Here is a 14,798-nt window from a genome sequence, read left to right as displayed (position 1 = left end):
GGAAAAGTTGTAACACTTATTTCTTTTGAAAATAACAGGGGCAAAATGTACTAGTCTGTAATACAATACACAAACATCTACACATGTATAGGGATTATTTTAGGTCTGACAGTCATCAGAATATTCAGTGCTGTATGAATAATTTTAAAAGTCATCTTATTTGAAACCTCTACCAATATCTTTAATGCATGATACATGTACCAAAAAATTACTCAAACCCATATGCTATTAAAATCCTGTTTTTAGCCATAGTACTCCATATGGCAACCCGTTCCTAATTTCTCTTTCTGTCTGACCATGTAACTGTTCTGTTGTTGTTCAACAATGCTGAGAGGTTGTACTGTTTTTCTGTTGTATATTGTAGCCTCTGGAAAGAGCTGTGGCAAAAATACACTTCTTTAGCAAAGCACTAGTTTATAAAATGCCATTTTGATGAAGGCTGAGTTATTTTCAGGCTGTGGATAACAGTAGTGCCCCAAACAATGAAAACAGAATTGTATTTATTAAGGTTAGTGTGAGGTATAAATGTGATAAGCATTCATCTCTGCCTTCCTCCTGCAGTTCTGGCTGCAGATGACAAAGTGCCTTTGAGCAGCCTCAGTTCACTCTGCTAGCTAGGCTGCAGCTTCCTCTTGAAGCTGCTGCTGAGCTTTTGTGATATTACAATGAAACTCCTGGAAAGGCTGAGGCTTAATTTGCAGTCTGCCTCAGAGCCTTGCTGGTGTTCTGGTGCAGGTTGTGAAGATTTGAGGCTTCCTTTCTGCTTACATCTCTGACTGTTTCAGAGACAGTCATAGTTAACTGTCAGTGAATGGCAACATTGCATTAACAGAAGGAATTCCACCTTTTCCAGTCTCATTAGATGGTATCTGTCTTATTTGCTGTTCTGCAAGGCTGCTCTGTCTCTTGGCCTGGTTCACCACCTCACCTTGAATCAAAACACCTTGCTCTTGTTGCAGCAAGATGTCTTACACCTCCAACATACCAGAAGTATTCTATACATGAAATGTAAGACCACCACTGCCTAAATAAATTTCTTCAACTGTGTGCTGATAACATTTCAAACACAAACTGAGAAAAAGAAATTTGTTTTATTTTCATGCTGTTGCAAAGCAGCACTTAATGATCCAATGCAGAGACTAACAGCAGGAGTCTGTAAGTGGAAGGAATATTGCATAACTGGGGACTTGAAATGAGATTTAATGCTCAACAGAAACACACCATTAAGGCTAAGAGTAAGCAATGTTTAGCCCGGATCACAAATGTGAAATAGAGATAGAAATGCCTGCCATTATAAAAATTATTTTAGTATTCATGGAAAAGATTGAAAATGACTATTGTATATGAATAAATACACAGGAAGTGAAAATTAAGTAGGTCTATATACTTGATTAATTGATGCTATTCACTCAGTAATTCCTACTGTTGCAGGATTTTAGCTTTTGTAGGATAATGTTAAACTTTCACTTCAATTTCAAATTTTAAATTGTACATAAAGGCTTGTCATACATTTCTGTTACCATTTTTAACCAATGCTGTACTATTTGTATTCTTTTCATAACTCTTTTTTTTCCTCAAGACTGTTTTAATACGTGAACCTCTGAAACATGAACTACATGTGACGCACTATCTAGTAGAACACTTTTAAATGTTGCTCATGCTCTTCCAATTATTTTGAGGAGCTGCCCAAAAATGGTGTTTGGCACTCCCTGTTAAAGCACCAGTATATCACAGCTGATATATTGATTGTAACTTTAGAGATGCCAAGTCTTTTCTAGTGGCCCTCATCACTTGTGCCATCTGTCTGGGAAAAAAAAAATTATGACTGTGCTAGAAATTGCCTAAGCTCTTCCTACTTACCTATATTTAAATCATAACAAAGCCAAATAGAGACAGAAACAAACTTGGTCCAGTTAATGAGAAATTTTGCCACTTGGAATTAGGTCAGTTAAGTTGAACTCTATAGTCAGTTTTGATCTAGAAGAAGGGTTTGTGACCTTGCAGTAATTAATCCAGTAGATGCTGTGATAAGGGGTTGTTACGATGGAATGTGTCTGTACTGGCTGTAAACCTGTTCAGCATTGGACATTTTAATAATCAGAGCTCAGCCTTGCAGGCTAATGATAATGTTGACGGAAATATCAACACAAAACTTGAGAAACAGATTGTGTGGTATAGTTTAGGATGTGCAAATGTGATGGGAAGAAACTGAGGCTTCCTGAGAAGCATGTTGAATTAATTGTTTTGTCAGACTGAACACAATCTGTTAGGCTGTAGATTGAAAACTATGACCTGAGCTTTGTAAGACATTAATTAGCAAAGCTATACCTTTCTTCTGTAAACATCGAGAATAAGGAAATAACAAGTAACTTTTCCAGGAAGTCAGAGGGAGATGTTCGCTCACATTATATCCTTGTTTAACAGCTATTGCATCTTTCCTTGTGTGGGCTGTGTAACTTGTCACTACTAAAAATAGGCACACTGACTGTCCCCAGCAGATAGAACACAACATGCAGCAAGCACAGGAAGCCCAAGGGAAATTAGGAATAGTTAAGATACACCAAATGAAACAGTCGATTACTCATAATGTAAGTCTCTAAGCACTGATGTGGTTGATCCTATTGATACAACCCCAAATAAACAAACAGCTCAGAACTTCCTGAGCTTGCTTCTGTCATTTGAAGGAAATTGGCATGTTTGGGGCAGGGAAGATACAAATAAAGTAGAATGGTTTGGTAAATTTCCCAGTAAAAAAAACAACAGATAAAATCTATGTGAATGAATTATGTCCTTAAAACACTTAAAAATTATGAATTTGTGCTTAAAATGCTTCTGCAGTGATTTTTAATTTAACATTCTAGAATAGATTTTTCACTAGCACACCAACACTGAAAGTATGAGACCTCTTCAAGAGATATGTGTTCATAAAAGATTTGTCTGTACTTACAAGCTTTCAACTAATTGATAGCTACTCTATGCTGTGACACAGATTTTGTACAATCCAAAATTTAACATTTTGTGTTTTGAACCATATTTTGCTCCCAGAAAAAAATAAATCCATTTTGTGCTGTGTTGTTTGGAATGGCTACTGCACATTTATGAGTAAGGAGCAGAATTTGAATTATTTCATTACTGCAGCTGTTTCTCTAGATTAATGTAAAACATGCAGTCCTGAGATAGAAAGCTAAAGCTCCATGACGGTGTCTCCTGGCAGTAAGGATGTATGACTAATTCAGCAGCATCAGCCACAATTAAGTGATATTTCCTACAAAACTGCCCTCATTACACTCCCTGACAGCTTCTTCCGTCCAGAATGTGTCATGCACTTCAAACAGCTGCTGAGAAGTCTGACCTGTTTAAGTCTGTGTGTGACTTGGTCATATTAAAATACCGTGCTGATAACAGGGATTAAATTCAACTAAATATATTCTTGGGCTAAATAAGCACTTACTTACTAGGATATATAGCCTTACTATCATTATGCTTTCGAGAAAATTCTGACTGATGATTCCAAAAACAACTTATCCAAGCTGGGCATTCCATTGATCACCATTGCTCAAAGACTGTTGAATGGCCCTCCTAGGCAGATTTGTCACTAACCTGTAGACGTAGATATCCAGAATCAGTTCTTCAGGCCCTTCACACAGATGCCCAAATATCCAACACTACATTAAAATGTTCAATGCTGAGTTGAAAGCTTATCTATACAGAAAATTACTGCAATTATGTTTTCATATCACTTGAAATGCAATGTCAACTAAAAGCTGTTTTCAAGTTTGTGTGGCTTACTTCCTGTACAGCTTATGCCAAGCTGATGGAAGTCCCTTTCTTCAGATATACATACTTCAGATCTTTCTAGAGTAGCTGGGCTCTTCAAGGTTGTGATGTTATTTAATTTTGTTTGTCAGTGAGACAGAAGACTGGCATTCCCTCAGATGTGTTTTGCAAAACTTTGCAAGGTTTTTTTTGTGTTACTGGACATATAAGTGAGAAAACCTGCCAAGAAAAAAAAAAGATAAAATAATGAAAATTACATGTGGTATTATATATTTATATTGGCTCTTCCCCGAGTGCACTTTTTGCAGTTCATGGGTAGGCCTTTAGGTTCAGGCTTTTTGTTTGACCATTCATTTCTTAAATTTATCCACTAAGAGAGGCAGATGTTAACTTCTGTTATTATCGGGCTTGTTTTTCATACAGGTTTTGGGTGATGCGTGCTTAGAAACTAAAACAGCATAGACAGGAAAATGCAGAACATTTAATGGGTGAAGAAGTAAAGCATACAGGCCAAATAAAGAGGTAATTGCCTGATATTTTAATAGCTAATAAGGTTAATTTTTGAGAAAGTCACAGTATCACTGTAATTGAACACATTTTAAAAATTTGCTAGAAGAGATAAAGATAAGCATAGTAACATTCATAATGATTTCACTAACAGCTAGACTGCTGTCAGTTCTTTTGGTAATGAATTACATCATTGCATCATTAAGCAAATGTCAAAATATATTTTTCTGTGAGAATCCTCTGGCTTTATGTACCTTGGTTCTTCCTAATAGCAGTGTTTTAGATATGCATATTGCCATTCCTTATCACCTTGTTGCAACTTGGATGAAAATAATTGCAGACTGAAATAATAGTTACTGAGAACAAAACAGAGTGGTTTTAGCACAGCTGCTTGGCAGAACTGTAAGGTCTATGTCTCAGTGTTCTTTGACAGCACGAATCAACACTCCTTTCCAAAACACAAGCCCTACCTCCCTCTATAGGCCTGATGAGGAAAACCAAAGTCGATCTGCAGTTTAGCACATTTAGCCTGCATCACGAGTGTAATCTCGTAAATGAATGAACATTATGCAGATCCATACAGAAAGCACTTATTTCACGGGCTTTGAGCACCAACATTTCAGATTAATACTCTTATTTAATTCTGCAAGAGTCTTGCTTTTTCTATTGCCATTTTTATCTGACTCATGGTTTTGACAAAAAGTATCTGGTGTATCGGGTGCATTCTCAGTGAGAAATACCATCAGAGCATAGGTGCAGCTACTGGCCCAGTCACATTTCTTTGCATTCAGATCACAGTGAGATCCAGAAATACACCCAGATGCCAGCTCAAAAATATAATGGCCTTTTCGGGGATGTCTTTTGACTGAATCATTATCACATCCCTTCCTTTGTAAACCAAACTATTTAATATTTTGGGCGTAAATATCTAAAGTGAGGGTGCCAGGAGGATGGAGCCAGGCTGTGCTCAGTGGTGCCGACAGTAGGACAGGAGGCAACGGGCAGAAACTGATGCACAGGAAGTTCCACCTGAACATGAAGAAAAGCTTCATTACTGTGTAGGTGACTGAGCACTGGAGCAGATAGTCCAGAGAGGCTGTGGAGTCCCCCTGACTGGAAATATTCAAGATCCCTCTGGATACAGTCCTGTGCAATGCGCTCTGGAATGGCCCTGCTTGAGCAGCGCCGTTCCACCAGATGACGCACCGTAGTCCCTTTTAACCTGACCCACTCTGGGATTCTGTGATATGTATTATCAGCTGCCTCTCCAGGCAAAGGGCTGCGCTGGCCCAGGACACGCGTGTGCCGCACTGCCGCGATCCATGACTGCGGGCCCGGCTCTGGCCCGCCGCGGGGCCCGTCCCCGCCCCCGGCCTTGCCCTGATTTAAGATGGCGGCGGCCGCGCCCGGTCACGTGCAGGCGGGCGGGGCGCCCGCGCTCTCCTCTCCGGCGGCGGCGCGCGCGGCAGGATGGAGCCGGCGGCGCTGGAGCGGTTCCACAGCCCTGGCAAGGGCAGCGGCCTCCGCTCCCGCCGCAGCGTGCGGCCCGGAGAGCTGCTCTACAGCGACGTGCCCTTCGCCTACGTCCTCACCAAGCAGCAGCTGGGCAGCGTGTGCGAGCGCTGCCTGCGCAGGTACCGGCGGGAACGCGGCGCTCCGCAGCCAGCGCCGCCCCTTCCGCCGGGGCGGGGCCGCGCCGTGCCTGCGGGCTGGCAGCCCGCGCCCTCAGAGGAGCTGGCTGGGGCGGGCGGGGCAGAGTGGAATGGGGAGCGTGCTCCGGAGCGGAGCCGCCCGTGCCAGGCTCTGCGGCTATGTGCTGCCGGGGCTGAGGTGCGGGGCTTGCCGCTTCCTGCCGCTGTTTTTAACTGGGGGCTTTTTTTTTTTTTTTTTTTTTTTTTTTTTAAACTGCGTTTTTGAAGTTGTCGTCTCTTGCCGGGCGCTGCTGTTCCCGGGCGGTTTCCCGGGCTGGCAGGAGGCGGCGGTGCCGGCGTGGCTCGGTGCGGTGCCGCTGCTCCGCGCAGTTTGGCGGTGGTGGGAGGGTCCGGCCTCCGCTCGGGGACCCCCGAGTCCGGCGGGGCAGAGGGAGCTGCGCCCGGCGGCTCGCAGAGCTCAGGAGGCGCCCGCCTTCAGAGCTCCGTGTCTGGGTTATCCTGTAAAGCGCACGTGGCTTTCAGACATGCCGTAAATAAATGCCTGCCTGCCTTCCTCCCGCAAATCCTTACCGGTGGAAACCGACAAGCGCATAGTGACTTTCTGTGTTTGTTTAGAAGGAAACAAGCAAAAATGTTTTTTAACCTTGAGCAGTTTCCCTGCAAGCTGGATTATGGCAGAGCTGTTAAAAGAACATCTGTATATTAATACCTGAAACATTCTGCTAGATGAGCCAAACCCTTGTATAATTGCCAAGACGTGAAGAAGAGAGACAAGAGAAAGTTCGATACTACTAACTTTTCTTTTTTAGGTTTTTGCTTTGGTTTGATTTTTGTTTGGGTGTTTTTTGTGGTTTTTGAAGGTATTTGAAGTTTCATTTGTTGAAACAGTCCAGGTGATTTGCTTCATGTCTTTTACAGGCATGAGAATATTTCTCATTTAATCAAAATAAAATCTGACAATGTATTCCAGGTGATGCTTGCATCTTATAAGAGGCACCTTGCGTCTTCAACATATTGAAAAAAAACCCCAACCAAAGCAAAAATCCAACAAAAGTTCCTCAAAAAAAAAACCCAAATACGCACCAAACTCAAAAGATTTTTGGCTATTATGTCTGTGATGTCTGACTCGTGACATCAGAGTCCTTCGGGGTGGTGACTGAACATTTTCTGCTTGAAGTTCTGAGAGGCTGCAGACTTCAGAAGACAGGCTGAGTGCAACAACAGGTGGAATAAAAGTGAATCTGGATGTAGATGTCTAGCCAGGGCATGTTTTGTTGGGAGAAATAATGGTATTACCAGCTTGTTGTATCATGAGAGGTTATTAATTTGTGGTTTTGGTTTGTTTTTTCTATATAGTGGTAGCAGTTAAAGTAAGAAAGGTAAATAAGGAAGTCAAAAGTATATCTCCACCAATCTGTCTTCCTTTGCAAAATATACTGTGGCTATACAGAGTTTATAGATCAAGATTGTCCAAGCTGGCAAGCTGACATTTATCTAATTAAAGAATATATGTACATCCATACAGAGATACCTTTTTTTTTTTTTAATGTATAGAAATTAGGCAATTAGTAAAGTACTGCTAAACTGTGATGTGAAATAGAACTGTTTCATTGATCTGCTTGAATCTGGTGTGGTCTTTTTTCAAAGTGAGGTATCAGAAAAACGTTACTGTTCTCTTCCAGGACTACAGATAGCAGTCACATTGTCCACTACTGTTCCTGTTTTTCACTCTGATCTTTAGGTGGCAGTACAGGAACACAAATTAACAAAAAGTCTAGTTCTTAACGTTGATTTAGTGTTTTAGCAATCCTTTTATATATGCAATTAATATTTGAGGCTTTATACTAATGTGTAATTCTATATTTTGTCTCTCTGCTTGTAGTAGTGAATGTTGTTTGACGCAGTTTTAGGCTGTGTGAGAAGTGCTGGGTGAGCCAGAAGATGGGTAGTGAAGTGCAGAGTATCTTCCTTCCGGACTGCCTGCTGAGAGGCAGCGAGGTCTTGCCAGGATTTGGGGTCACAGGCTTGTTATGTTGCTGACTAACTCTGTGACCTTGGGAAAGTTCCTACAGCAAGGGTCTGATGTACCAAAGCAGGCTAAGGTTGGCTGTTGGGGGCAGTTTGTTTTGGAAAGGAAAGCTCAGATAGTGCAGTAGCTCTGCTTAGTCTTACCTCAATTAAAGTGAATATTATTGTGGATTTAAAGTGCTGAAGTATTTATATCCAAGAACATACATATATATATACACACGCACACACACACTTAGTGCATCTAATCGTAGAAAGATTAATAGCCCTTCCTTATCTTATTGGGCTGTTGGTACTATTTTTATAGTGACAGTAAATTTTTCAGTAATTGTTTTTAGGTCTGCATCGTATGCAGAGCAGGTGGCAGATTTTTGTCACCATCTCCTCTTTTGTGATTTTTGTCTTACTTCAAATAACCCTCTCTTTTCTAATGAAGAGGATCATGTTATTTGTTTTTTTTTTTTTTTTTAATACAAGGCTGGGCTAAAATGCTCTGCTGTAGATGGTTTAATACAATAGCATAGCTGTTTGAATGGTATTCTGGTAGTAATTATACAAAATGCTGCCCTGAAATAGGAAACATAATAACGATTTGCTCTGAAATGCAAGTTTTGATAGAGTGTTGGCAGTGTGTATTTTTATGGAAGCAGTGTCTTGGTAGAACATGATGTATTGCATGATGGTACGTTTTTTGCAACAGTATCTGTAGTGTGACAAAATTGGAACGGCCAGCATCTTTTTCCAACAATTTCCTGCTGAATGCAACCAAAAAGATTTTTTTTCTCTTGATAATTAAAAGTTTTCTTTATGGGTTCTTCCTTGCTTTAATACCTCTTTAATGTTGGTCTGACTCTCAGATTTTGAATTGAAAATATACCCAACCTATTACAGATTTGGAATCAAAATGAAGTGGAAGTCAATGATATCTTTGGTGTTTGTTTGCTTTTCACAAAACATTTCTCTGATGCCTTGGAGTTACAAGAATCCACTGCAAGAATATTTAAGTCTTAGTTGATACTTAGGAGCAAACTTTATAGAATCCAAGTCTCAGAAAAAGTCGGAAAAAAGAGGTAACACCATTCTATTTCAAAATGCTGTACCATTTATCCTTTAAGGGAAATGAATATATGAGAATAAGGGATAAATAGCATTATGCATAGACTATGAAATAAAATGGTATTAGTGTTCCTTGTTTGGGTAAGGGCGGAAGTTGAGACTCTGGAAGTGAGTTAAGGGGAAGTATGAATGTATTTTTGGATGTGTGCAAGTTTTCTAAACACATTTAGAAAGAGAAAAAAAAAGCATTAAAGGTAGGAGTGGTGATAAGCTAGATGGGATGCGAACATTATTGCAGTATGGGAAATATAACCAAGATGAATAGTTGGGTGATTACACTGTACTAAACAGAGGCCAGCAATTGTCTGCTCCTTGCTTGATTTCACCTGATTTAAAAATAGCCAAATGGAAATGCCTTTACTTTCAGAAGCGTGCATTCAGTCCTGTATCTTCAGCATTGACACACTCTTAAATTGGCTGCTTTGTTATTATTCTATATTATTTTTACTAATACGATTACTGCTACTAAGATTCATCACCATGGAAGTTGGCATACCATTGTTAAAGTCTGGAGTGTCCAAATTAATGGCAGCCCAAATGTACAAAAATACCAGTAAGTTTTAACCATAGTATGGAATTTTTTAAGGGGGGAGAAGCAGCATTTGAGTCAGAGAGTGACAAGGGGAGTGGTTGTGATTGCGTGATTCTTCCTATAACTGTGTGGCTTAGAGTTGTGTTGTTCTGCCTGAGGAGAGCTAGTTGTTAACTGTTCAAGTGTACCCTTTGCACGCTGCAGCAGAGAGGTCAAGAGAGGAGAGGAGCTCATTATTTCGGCTTTCCAGCAATGGGAATTTCTCCATGAAGGTTCTGTCATTCAGCAATAGCTAAGATGCTTCCCTAAGCACCAGAGTGTCTCTTTTTGCACAACAGCAGAGTTCTGCTGCTTCCAGCTTTGCTGGGTGGTTAGGTGCAAACTAATGGATGCTCTTTTTTCATGTGATGTTTTGCATATGTGTGACTTCCAGTAATGCACAAGGCTGTGAAATCTACACTGCCTCTGTATTTATATCTGAAAAATACTTCTGTTGCTGGTTAATACAGAAATAGATTTAAATGTAGGCTAATTTCTTGAAAACATCCTGTTTTGTTGCTCTAGGTGTTCCTTGTATACGTATATTTTGTTCTACAGGGATTCTCGAGTGTGGAAAACAAATGTTTGATTCTTTCATTCTTTGACTTTTAACTTTTCATCAGTTGTCATCAAATGAAGACAGTTAAATATTATAGTTCTTTAGATATAAAACAATATCCATGTTTTATAGTTTGCTTGTATAAAACATGTTTTGGGGTTTCTTCCCTCCTGTAGAATATTGTATTTCCATGGTTGTTTATAGAATGGAACAACAATGTTTTTAAAATTCCTTAAAATATGTAAGAACGTAATTCTTAGACATACCACATAAATACATAATGTTGGTCAGCATGACTTGGTGCCATGTCAATAAGGTTTTTTAAATGTGAGATATATGATGTGTTTGGTGTCCCTTCACTGCCAGTCAAAATTCTAGACAGAGTTCCAGTATTTTTCAAGATGCATAACTTCTTGTGGAGTAGAAGAATATAAAAAAAATTCTTATTAATCACAGTGTGAGTATTAGGAACAATTATGTTTTTGCGGTTCCAGGATAGGATAATCCTGGGAATAATAGCTATAATTTGATGGAGCATCCTGACAGTTAGGAGTGAAATTGCAGCGCTGACTCTTGATGTACCTCAAGTGTGAACTGAGAGCAAAGAATGTGAAACAAAATGATATGTGAGACAGAAGCTATACAAAGTATCATAATTTCAGGTTCTGTGTATGTTTGTCATAATGTTTCCCAAGACCTGAGAAATTGAACACCACCACCACCAGTAACGTTTCTCTCTGTAGCTGAATGACAGTCTGAAAAAAGGCAGCATTTTCCTTGGGAGAGACTCTCCTTTCCCCATCTCAACTTCCATAGTAAAAGCACTATAGAAATGGGTTTTTTTTTCCTGCCCTCATGGTAGCTGGAGCCATAGAAGTGGCTTTCAGGCTGCTGTCCCGTGCTGCCAGCAAAGTCTTCTGTGAGATGGAGTGAAGACAAAGACTGCTTTCCTCCAGTGTCCTGTCCAGAGAAGGTCTGTAGCAGAAATTAGGTTTATGGTCTCCATCTCCCATTCATTCTGTCTGGAGTCAGGTTGAAGTAGGGGGAAGAAGGAAGCTCTGGCATTCAGGATAGCATTCGTAAGAAGTTGTCCTGGCCTGCCTGTTGGTTTGGTTTACTTCCCTCACAGCATCCTTTTTAGTGTGTCAGGTGTCACTCCAGGTCTAGTGGACCAGGAGTTTCGTGTGTTACTGTTAGCAATATCCCTTGGTAGGTGCTTTTGACCGACTGTTTATTTATCCTGGGGGCTTGTTTTGAGAATGTAATTCAGGTTCTCTTAGCTGTAAATCCTTCTTTTCATTGCCTAGTATTTTGGTCTTCAGTTGGTGCTTCCTCACTGCTTTGGGTACTCTGGGCTTGCTTTAGGTAACATATGGGTCACTGCTAATCTCCTTCCCTTCCTCCCCTGCCCTGTGGTCTCAAGACTGTTGTTCATATCTGCTGCTGCCAACCTGGCTCTGCTCCTGTTAATAATAGGAGAAACAGAAAAGGGAGAGGCATTGTTAAAAATAAATTCTCCCAGGTCAAGAGTTTTTATTGCCGCGCCTGTCATTCATGGAAAATGAAAATTTTAGACATGCTTTAAAGGGCCCTAAAGCTATTACTGTGTTGGGATTTTGTGTATACAATTTTCATGCTTACACTGCTCTGTAATTTGAAAGGTATGGTATCAAAATTGTTGTCCTGTCAAGCTGTGACTGACCATTTAAGTTGTAGCATTCTTGTAGATTTTACTCAATTTAGGTTTTGCTGTGTATCTGCAATGCACATCTGATACTGTATTTATGTTCTGCATGGTGCAGTCCCTAATATTAAAGTTTTAAAATATTAATATGAGCTGCATAAATACTCTCTGCTTGTGGTTACTGATAAAATGATGAAAATAAGTTTGTGGATTGGATTGTCTTTAGTATGCATTTCCTTAGGTTCATCTGTAATTGTGCAAGTACAAAATTATAATCAGCACTAGAAGGGAAAACATGAGTGATTGAAATACGGTAACCTCTAGGTAATGTAACAACACGATTAGTTCCAGATATTTCCCCCCAAAAAATTTTAATTATGTGTAAGTTGCTCAAAGTTTTGTACTGCATTAGGAATTTATTGTTTAAATTCTTTAAGAACTGTTACTGATATCTTGCACATAAGTATTGGAATTCATGAATTGTTAGTGGTTACTTCCACTAACAAAAGCCACTCTGTGCTTTTGCCTGTATGGTGTATGGAATGATGCTGTTTTCCCTTGAAGAACCTTCTTGTCTTCAGAACCAGTTGCAACAGCTGTTTTGAATTATCCAAAATTAGATGGGTGAGACTGATAGAATTTTCTACATGTCTCTCCACCCCAGGCATTCATGTTTTGAAGTGGGTTATGCATGACAACTTACCTGCTGTGCTGGCTAGGAGCTGCTGAAAGGGCAGGCATTCTTATTGGCTCTCCTGAGTCCTTGTTCACCTTCCTGCTTGCACCTTCCGCTTCTCATTTGGCACTTTGCTGCTCATATGACCTGTGATACACCGGTGCAGAGAAATAAACTGGCAGAAAACATACTCTAGCAAAATAGAAAAGTCTTAGTGCCCTTGAATCAGCTTATTGCTGGGGGAGCAGAGCTGAAGTGGCCATTGAACAGGGGTCAAGGTCTGATGGTCAGGGCTGTGCGGTCTGGTAGTAGCTGGCCTTTAGTCTGCTGTAGCTAAAGATGAAACTCTAAGAAGGACAGTTAGAGGAATTTCTGAGCTCTTATGGATGTCTTTAGGAGAAGTAGGGCTTTCAGGTGTGCAGGATTGACTGACTTGTTAGTGTTGAGGACAATTTTTTCTGCCTTGTACTCTGGCCTAGTCCTGGACTGTGAGACCCCACCCTCATTTCTTTACCAATGTTTCAGTCATATTTTACTTCCTCAGAAGCATATCCTAGCTTCACTTTAGCAGAAGAAACACTGCAGACATTTGCAGTTGAAGTCTTGGTTCTGTGGGAGTTTATCAACTTTTCTGACTTTATTTGTGAAACTGATTTTACTCATTTTGGGACCTGTGCTTAATTCCAGCCTCTGTGGCTGACTGGGAGATTTCATTTCGAGACCAAGTGAAAGTTTTGGCTCATTCACAAGGGTGTCCTGATGGCTGTAGGGTTGGTATCAAGAAATGCAATTGGTTGTATGTCATAATTCCTATGTCAACTCAAGCTGCAATCCCTACTCATGCAATGTTTAGCTTTCCTGTTTTTCATAACTGCTAGCTTCCTTCAGCTCAGCTTTGCTATTAATTTCATTTTTCAAGCTTAAGTTGAAATTAAAGACTGAGTATTTTTTTTCAATAGGTAGGAAACACAAATTTTGGCTTCACTTAGGCAGGCTTGCCCTGGTTGTTCACATAGTGTTTGTGTGCTGCCTGTGTCATCAGGTTTAAGTATTGAAAGCAAAAAAGCCAGGAAGTGTGTTGAGCACTACCTATGAGGGTGTGATTATGAGTGGTTATGATCTCAGAATCACAGAAGATGTAGAATGCAGAAAAGGAGTAAAAGATCATCACTAAGTAAAAAGAGGAAATGAAATCAGTCTTATCAACTGTAAACCCCTTCTTGCAACTCACCCAAATATGGCTAATTTATAAAATCTAATTCAAATGTCTCATTCAACTGCTTGGAGTGTGCAATGGTGACCTGAAAAGACAACTTCTTGGGTGTTGGAATTTTTGGTAGTGGGAAGGAGCATGGTAGAATAGGGAGAAAGAAGTTGAGATGTTTGATGGAGCTTGGTCCTCAGGGAGGAGGGATTTGTCTCAGGAAATACTGAGCATGAAATAAACTGTGTTTCTTAGGGTAAAACACTTGTTCAGTGTATTTTGTGCTTCTCGGGCAGAAACTTGTTTTTATTTATTAGTCAAGAGCTTGAAAGCAGCTCACTTTAACATAAAGGTTCAAACTGGAGTGCTGTCTTGGTGGGGGTTTTTATGTTTGTTTGTTTTGGCTTTTTTTGTTTGTTGGTTTTTTTTTTTTTTTTTCCCTTTCTTTCTCTGTTGCATTAAGTGCTCTTCCCTGGTAAGATAAACTATGACACCTTTTCTTCTTTTTGTGGGCTGATGGCTGTTTTCCATCACACAAATAGAGCCTGCTGCTCCTTCTGAGATAAGTGGCCTACCAAGGAAGACTAGCTGTGTATAAAAGTATATCTCATAAATTTTATCTCTTCCATTTCTATGCACCTTGTGTGTGAGAAATAAATTCCACCTTGCAGATCATTGAGTTCAAAATCTTTATTGAATATTGTATGGGATGAGAAAGTTTATGCCAGGCTAGTACACTACAGTTTAATTTCATTTGGAAAAAAAGTTAAGATTTTTTTGATTGAACTTTGGATACACATATTTTAAGAACTGAGTGAATGTTGGTGTGGGTTTGTACTTTGTGTAGCTGGCTTTGATTTCTGTGGTATATTGACTCCAAGTCGTCCAGCTGTTGAAAGTATCTTACTCCAAATTTCTGAAAAAGCAAAAACAGATTGAAAGATTTAAAAGAAAAAAATGAAGTGGGACAGAAAACCACTTCAGAGATTATGGTCATAAGCATCTATGTTGATTTAGCAAATCA

The 14,798-nt window shown here is 40.0% G+C and overlaps 1 protein-coding gene across 1 annotated transcript in view; it reads left to right on the top strand.

Annotated features, from left to right (window-relative positions):
• The first annotated feature begins 5,716 nt into the window (after nt 1-5,716).
• SMYD3 (SET and MYND domain containing 3) overlaps nt 5,717-14,798 on the top strand; it is a 382,091-nt gene continuing 373,009 nt past the window's right edge. The window contains exon 1 of the mRNA XM_041477050.1: nt 5,717-5,918. Within this exon, the coding sequence (XP_041332984.1) occupies nt 5,755-5,918 (164 nt within the window). The 5' untranslated portion in view covers nt 5,717-5,754. The remainder of the gene's footprint in view (nt 5,919-14,798) is intronic.

The sequence above is a fragment of the Pyrgilauda ruficollis genome, unplaced genomic scaffold, assembly GCF_017590135.1.
Source record: "Pyrgilauda ruficollis isolate IOZ18807 unplaced genomic scaffold, ASM1759013v1 scaffold4, whole genome shotgun sequence".
NCBI lineage: Eukaryota > Metazoa > Chordata > Aves > Passeriformes > Passeridae > Pyrgilauda > Pyrgilauda ruficollis.
The sequence above is the reverse complement of the archived record's forward strand: the minus strand, read 5'-3'. Positions and strand labels throughout refer to the sequence as shown.